The 8167-nt window shown below is 37.6% G+C and overlaps 1 protein-coding gene across 2 annotated transcripts in view; it reads right to left on the bottom strand.

The window, feature by feature from the left end:
• Positions 1–61: 61 nt before the first annotated feature.
• The window catches only part of LOC141495385 (solute carrier family 28 member 3-like), a 118310-nt gene continuing 110204 nt past the window's right edge, over positions 62–8167 (bottom strand). For both annotated transcript variants that reach the window (XM_074196623.1, XM_074196624.1), the window contains one exon: positions 62–7614. In XM_074196623.1, coding sequence (XP_074052724.1) covers positions 7381–7614 — 234 coding nt within the window. In that variant the 3' untranslated portion in view covers positions 62–7380. The remainder of the gene's footprint in view (positions 7615–8167) is intronic.

The raw sequence follows: 8167 nt of genomic DNA, 5'->3' as shown, positions 1-8167 counted from the left end.
CATGTGGAAAAATTTTCACCATTTTATCTTGCTATTCTATTGAAAAAAGTCTTTATTTTGAATTAATTACTCTGTTTTTGGTAAAAGAAACAGTGAGGTCTTACGGATTTTGAGTTTGAAAAGAATGGACCTCAAGGACAGATATGAAGTGGATATTTTGACAAGGGGGTCCAAGACCACAATGAACCAAGCTTTAGAACATAATTGGTGTCCCACTGAATCTATCCATGCCAAGTGGGCTAGGGAAGATTTTGTCATCTGTTTCTCAGAGATCCACTGTCTTTTGGGGAAGATCAGTGGAAAATTGTGGGTTTATCATAATTCCCCAGCTTATATGGCTAATTCAGTTTTACATTTGCTTTTTAGTAATTAGTTTTTGTAATTGTATAATTTTTTAAAAGTATGCTCAGTATCCAGTAGGATGTGAGTGCCTTTAAGATTTGCCCATGTATTTGTCTGTGTGGAGGATGGAAGGAGTTTAGGGAGATGGAGTTATTCTTTCTGTCAATAAAGTCATGAAGCACAGAATATTGGCTTCATGAGATGCTTTGCTGAAGAAAAATAATCTGATATCAATCAAACTTCCAACACTAAGACTTATGAATTTAGCTAAGCTATTCATTAGAATCTGCCAAAGTGTGACTGGTGAAAGATGATGTGACTGAAGGAACTTCACTGCTGCAATTTGTTACCTCTCCATCATGCTTTACTGTAGTTTGAAGATTTCACCGTCTTGTGACTAAATTTTTGGTTATGAGTATGTGTGCATATATGAAATTATATAGCCTACATCAGCTAGTCAAGTCTGGGAAAAATACTGGAAATTTTGGAAGAGGAAAATGAGAATGAGAAATAATGTGCTTACAGTATAATATAGGATCCTCTGCACATGCCATCTCTTAATACTATCACTCTGTGCTATCATTCTAAGAAAAAGCATTATGGAATTGTGGATAAGAGACCTGCCAGTCAGGAAGTCATAAAGATTTGGGTTCAAATATAGGATGTAACCAAGAGAAAGTCACTTGATCTCTATGTGTCCAGGTAAGTCTCTAAGACAGTAAATGGTAGGACAGTCACTCATCTGCATTATTAGAAGTTTCCTCAACAAGATTTCCTAGCCCATGAAGACAGTCATCCTTAAACTTATTTTTTTGCTACTAGCATGCCATAATGAGTCACATACAGTATATAATAAAATAGAGTCAAAAGACTTGTAAATGCAATTTACCTGAATAAAGATATTTTTGGTTCAGTTTAAGATCTTATATGCTTTGAGGTTGCTGCATGTGTGTAATGGGTAAGTTTTGTTTATTTTGTGCATGCTATACTGACTGTAGTTGTGTATGATGATGGATAAATAAAATTATTTGTAAACTTTATTTCATCTGCAATAATAGATGATACTTTACAGATAATAATCTGTAATAACAGAATAATTCCATGGAGTACTTAGTGAAATTTAAAGCATTATCCTTTGAGAACTTGATTTAATAATTTGATATAGAAAGTTTCCCAATCCATATTGGTGGAGGGTGGGTCCACACAGGGAGTTTCTTACATTTATCAAATCACATGTCTTCTCCTTCCCCACCAAAAAACTCTGTAGGCAATAAGTGGATGCCTGCCTTCTCCAGCCTGAGGTCATAACAGGTAAGATTCAAATGAGACATTGAATCCATGAATAGCTATTGTCCTAGAATGATGTATTATATTCTTATTTCCTTCTGGCTACCCCATGCTTAAAGGTTTGTGCTGTAAATATCTTAATCTAAAGCATTCTCTAATGTTTTTTATTGGACAACCCAGATGTTTCAAATAAAATGGGCTTCAATGAGTGTGAGAGTACACCGTCAGCAGTGAATAGATGGAGGTGAGGGGGGGAGTCAAGGTGTGGTGAATAAAGAATTGATGACATATTGATCCCTGAATGTGGAATTAATAATGTTCAAGAGCAAAGGAGAATTGAAAAAGTGATCTTTGAGGGCTAAAACTGTGACAAGGCTAGGGAAAGTCATCATAAAACTGAGAACAGGAAGACTCTAGAGCAACACAAGTCTAGGGCTGTCAAGACTCATCTTGGATCTCAACCTAGAAGGGAAGTGTACCAATATCTGTATTGGTCCCAAATGAAATTTCTTTAATCTTAGTCCATGGCGGGGGAGCCAGCAAAACATGCAGACCTAGTAGCAAAGATGATCCAAAATCTTTGTGGATACCCAAGATAAAATCTTTTGCTCCCTGAGAAACCACACATATAAGAGCAATACTGTTGCTTTTATATGTGTGTGTGTGTGTGTATACACACACACATAAACATATACATACATGTATGTATAAATGTATACACACACACACACACACACACACACACACTCTGTAAGACAGTTTCCCATTCTAGGGATAAACACTTTGGACTCTTCATCTGCCTACAATGGCATTAGTTATCATATAAATACATCATACCATGATCTTCTCAGGGCAATCTATAGTGGAAAGATTAGAGTATTTTAGGGAAGTTCCAGAGTATGAAGAGTCTTAGAAGGCACAAGCAAATTGGTACTATTCCTACAAGCTAACTCTGACACTGATTGGTCATCAGGCAAGATTTATGGTGATCACAGAGGCCAAGCCCTGTTTTAATACCAGGAAGTATAGGAGATAAAAAACAAGTCTCAGTTTTATGTTTCAGAACTAGCTGTAGGAAGTAGAATAGGAAGATTTAGATCAAGAAAAACCACACAAGTGACCTCTTGTGCATAAGAAAGGGATGGTTGTGAAGAGAAATGATTAAGGTTTGCTATTATATCATAGCTTTTTTTTTAAAAAAATAGCTAATTATTATAAAGAGCTTTAAAGTTTGAAAAGAACTTTTAAAATATCTCATTTGATCTTCAGCAACTCTGTGAGGCAGGTACTATTATTCCCCATTTTACAGATGAAGAAACAAGACATAAGGAAAATAAGTCCCTTATCCATTGACTTTCACAGCTAGTGATCATCAAAGGATAAATTAAATTTGGATTTTCCCCATATTTAGTCCAGTACTCTATCTGTTGTATCATATAGTTGCCTAGGCTTTGGGGGGATCTCAGGAAAAGTTATTTAAACATATCTATTAAAAATATTTTGTCCTGGTAGCTAGGTGGTGCAGTGGATAAAGCACCAGCCCTGAAGTCAGGAGTACCTGAGTTCAAATCCGATCTCAGACACTTAATAATTACCTAGCTGTGTGGCCTTGGGCAAGCCACTTAAACCCATTTGCCTTACAAAAACCTAAAAAAAATATTTTGTCCTTCATTATTAAAGAAGATCATGACATCAGGGAAGTAATGCCATGATAAATACATGGATTGGATTTGTGTGAGGGGTGTCTGTGCTAAGTCCCCAGACTCACTTTCTCCTCCAGAGCCATTTGGGTCCAGTGAAACAAATATGAATCAGGGTAACTGGAGATGGCCCTGGATGTGGGGCAGTCAGGGTTAAGTAGCTTGCCCAAGGTCACATAACTAGTGACCAGCAAGCATCTGAGGCTGGATTCAAACCCCCATCCTCCTGACTCCATCACCAGAGCTCTATCCACTGTGCCACCTAGTATGTAAAAAGTCAACAAAAAAGAAAAACAATGATCTACAATTATTTTTATGACTGTTTTCCCTAGCAGTGGAGCTATTACATTTGAACTCTGAGTGCTTAAAGATATGGTGATATAGGATCATAGATTAAGAGTCAGAAGATACTCTAGGTCATCCAGTACAATTTCCATTTTTACAGATGAGGAAACTGAAGCTTCAGAGAGTTTAAGTGACTTCAAAGAAGATTCCACTCATCATTAGTGCATGGAATATGCATACATTCATAGACAACACAAGATTCAGTAGACCTGAAAAATGAATAGCTCTTGTTGTGAGAGAACTCAGCAGGTATAGTATCCAAATAGCAACCCTTAGTGAAACAAACCTAGTAAATGAAGACCAGCTTACTGAAGTTGGAGCTGAACACACATTTTTCTGGAGTGACCACAGTAAAAGGGAACACCATGAAGGTTGGGTAGGTTTTGCAATCAAATCTATGGGCAGCTAGATAGGGTAGTGGATGGAGCACTGGCCTTGGAGTCAGAGGGAACTGAGTTCAAATCTTGACTCAGACACTTAATAATTGCCTAGCTGTGTGATCTTGGTCAAGTCACTTAACCCCATTGCCTTAAATAAATAAAATTTTAAAAATATTTAAAAAAACTTAATCTAGAGAACATTCTCGAATGCCTACCAAAAGGAGTAAACAACAGGTTCATGACAATGAGATTGTCACTTCCAGGAAAATTCCATGCCATATCATCAGTGCCTATACTCCTACCATGACGAACACTGATGAAGTTAAAGAAAAAACTTTATGAAATCCTGGAGATACTTATCAATAATATACCAAAAGAAATCAAGCTTATAATTTTGGGTGACTTTAATGTTAGAGTAGGCTCAGATTATCAGACATGGCAGGGAGTCCTCGGGAGGAAAGGAGTTGGTACAGCAATAGTAATGGTAACCTTCTACTGAAAACTTGTATATACATGACCTCATCACAAATACTATCTTCCATTTATCTAAAAGCAATAAAACTTCCTAGATGCATCCTCATAGCAAATACTGGCATCTATTAGATTATCTGATTGTAAGGAGAAGAGACAGGATGTGGGAGTGACAAAAGCAATGTTTGATGCAGAGTGCTGAACTGATTACAGATTCATTCTCTCTAAGCTAAATATTCATTCAATCAAAGTGGTGACCTCAAGGCAAAATGAATGCTAGAAGAATTAATGTCAAGACTGTGTCTCTGAGCGTGAACAGTTTGCTGCTAATTTGGAGGGAAAACTGAACCAACACACAGTTGGCAACAGTGGAGTAGAAAAAGAATGGGCAGCTTTCAGAGATCTGATGTAGAGCACTGCATTTGCTCATCTGGGCCAGAACACTTGCAAACACCAAGACTGGTTTGATGAAAATGGTGGTGAAATACAGAAGCTGCTAAATGAAAAAAGAGAACACTACAGGATTTACCAACAGGATAGTTCATCCATTTCTAAGAAGGCAGCAGTTAATCCTATCAAAAGTAAAATACAAGAGAAGTTTAGAGAGGTGCAGGACTCTTGGCTCAAAAAGAAGGCAGATGAAATTTAGTTTTATGCAGACAGTAACAAACCAAAATATATTTATAATGCCCTGAAGGATATTTATGGGTAAAAGACTTATGGTGCATCTCAACTACTTGGTGCTAATGGATCCACATTGATTAACAATAGGGACATGATCCTAGAACACTTCCCTAGTGTGCTTAACAGACCATCATCAATCAATGCAGAAACCATTGAACAAATTGAAGCCAATCAGTCCCTAGCTAAACTTCCAACTGAAGAAGAGGTTTTGCATGTCATTAGTCTTCTTTCAAGTGGCAAAGTACCTGGTACTAATTTTATTCCAGCTGAGATCTACAAGGTGGGGGGGGGGGTCCACTGTTCATCCAAAAAGTGACTGAAATTTTCTAGGTTATATGGCATGAAGAGGTTATCCCCCCAAGAATTCAAGGATGCCTACATCATCCATCTCTATAAAGATGAAGGGAATAGATTGACTTGTGACAATCACAGGGCTTTTCATTTTTAGTCATTGCTAGTAAGAGTCTTCTTACCAGAAAAGGGTCATCTCCCTTAGAGTCAGTAGGGCTTCAGAAAGGGTCAAGGAACAGTCAATATGGTGTTTGCTCCCCAACAACTCCAAGTAAAATGCCAAAAACAGAGGTCTGTATACTACATCTGTAGATCTGACCAAGGCCTTTGATACCATGAGGGTTTATGGAAAACTATGTCCAAATTGCCTGGAGAAGTTCATCAGTACTGTATGTTAATTTACTGACAGCATGCTTGTCCAGGTTCTGGAGAGTGGACGATGCTCTTAAGATTTCCCAGTCACCAATGTAGTAAAACAAGGCTGTGTCCTTGCTCCCATACTTTTTAGCATGATATTTTCAACCATGTTATCAAACACCTTCACTGAGGTTGAGCATGGTCTCAAGATCAACTACCACACTGATGGCAAATGCTTCAATTTGAAAAAGCTACAAGCCAAAACTAAAGTTGAGGGAATGTTGGTGCATGATCTTTTGTTTACCGATGGCTGCGCACTCGATGCAGCCTCTGAAGCTGAGACACAACAAAGTGTGGATAGATTCTCTGCTGCTTGTGCTATTTTTGGTCTAACAACACCAAGAAAATACAAATGCTCCATCACCAGCACCACATCATCCATATGTGGAACCATAGATTACAGCAAATGGAGAAGTTTTGAATACTGTGGACAAGTTCACTTACCTTGGCAGTGTCCTTTCCAAGGAGGTACATGTTGACAATGAGGTTGACACATGCATTGCCAGAACTAGCTCAGTATTTGGAAGGCTCCAAAAGAAAGTATGGGAGAGAAGAGGTATTAGACTGACTACCAAACTGAAGGTCTACAGAGCCATTGTGCTGACCTCATTGCTATATAACTGTGAAACTGGGACAGTCTACCAGCGCCATGTCAGGAAACTGAATCACTTCCACTTATATTGTCTTAGGAAGATTCTTAACATCACCTGGCAGGAGAAAATATCAGACATTGAGGTCCTTTCTCAAGCTAAATTGTATAGCATTCCAATATTATTATAGAGAGTGTAACTAAGATGGGTTGGACTCATTAGAATGCCAGGGCAAGTGCTTACAAAGAGGTCAGAAGAAGTGATACTGAGATACCCTGAATGTCCCATTGAAGAACTTTAGAACTGATTGTAAAGATAGGAGACACTGGCACAAGACCACCCAGAATGGCATGCCCTCATCAGTGATGGTGCTATACTCTATGAGGAAGGTAGAATTGAAGCAGCTCAAAGGAAACGTGACATATCATATGTAAGTTTAGAGTACCCACCCCAGGTATTCACATGCACCATTTGTGCCCAATCTGTGGTAGAGCATTCCGAGCTCATATTGGTCTGATCAACCATAGTTGGACACACAGTAATTTGACTCAAATATAGTGATGCTATTTGGTTTTCTTCAATAATGAAAGACAAGAACCAACCAGGTGACTTACCTCAGTTTTCACAGGGTGGAAGTGATGAAATGGAGATTTGCTGAACTTATTCAATGAATACTCATTAATTCTGAATCTATAGATTCAGAGCTCTTTACCCCAATCCCAACATATGCCAATTAATAAATTTTTGGTATTTCCTGCATCCTTTTACTAAACTTGAGTTTCTTTTTTGAAATAAAACATTAAACACAAGTGAAAAAGACATGTTGTTATATATATATGTATGTATACACACACAATGAAATGAAGACTCCATCTAAAAGGCAAAAGGCAAAATAATGAAGGTACTCACAGACATGTATTGTTGTATACCATCTACAAATTTGGGTCCAGCTTGTTTTCTCAACTTGATCATTTTTGCAAGATGTTGGAAGGCTACAAATTCATTGAAGAAGGTCTTATATCCTATCAATCCACCAACTAGAAAACTATCTTGCCAGTCAACCCCCATCATGAAAGAAAAAGGCATGAAGACATAGGAACAGATCACCTACAAAAACAAGACCAGAGTATACATACTGATTTCAAGCAGTCATGTTCCCAAAACATTTTGGAGTTCAATTACCTATTAGTTCTTCAAGCTAAGTCTCATACATAATTTCTTTTCTATGGAATATAAAGATATGATTTAATCCAAGTACCTATTTGTCACAAGAAATTAGATTGACATATGACTGCTTTGGTGGGTGTGGGAGGATATGGGTTGGTAACAATGTAGTGTGAAGAGGAAAGAAAAGTTGGAGTTGTAATAAAAATGGTTTAAACATATGGAATTAAATTTAAGGTCCTCCATAATATAACTCTCACTTTTCCCATTTTATTTTGTATTATTTTCTGCTCTAGTCCAACAGGTTGCTAGTTGTTCCCTATCCACAACACTAACTTTTTCCTCTGTGCCTTTGCACAGAGGAAAAAACCATGTATCCTTTTCTTACCTCCCCAGCACTGAATTCCTAACTTTCTCCTGACAATTTCCTACTGATTCCCCTCAACTGCTGGTGCAATTCATGAAGTTATTTTGCAGTACTTTCTTTATACTTATA

The sequence above is a fragment of the Macrotis lagotis genome, chromosome 8 (assembly GCF_037893015.1).
Source record: "Macrotis lagotis isolate mMagLag1 chromosome 8, bilby.v1.9.chrom.fasta, whole genome shotgun sequence".
Lineage (NCBI taxonomy): Eukaryota > Metazoa > Chordata > Mammalia > Peramelemorphia > Peramelidae > Macrotis > Macrotis lagotis.
Note: the sequence above shows the minus strand (reverse complement) of the source record. Positions and strands in the feature narration are given on the sequence as shown.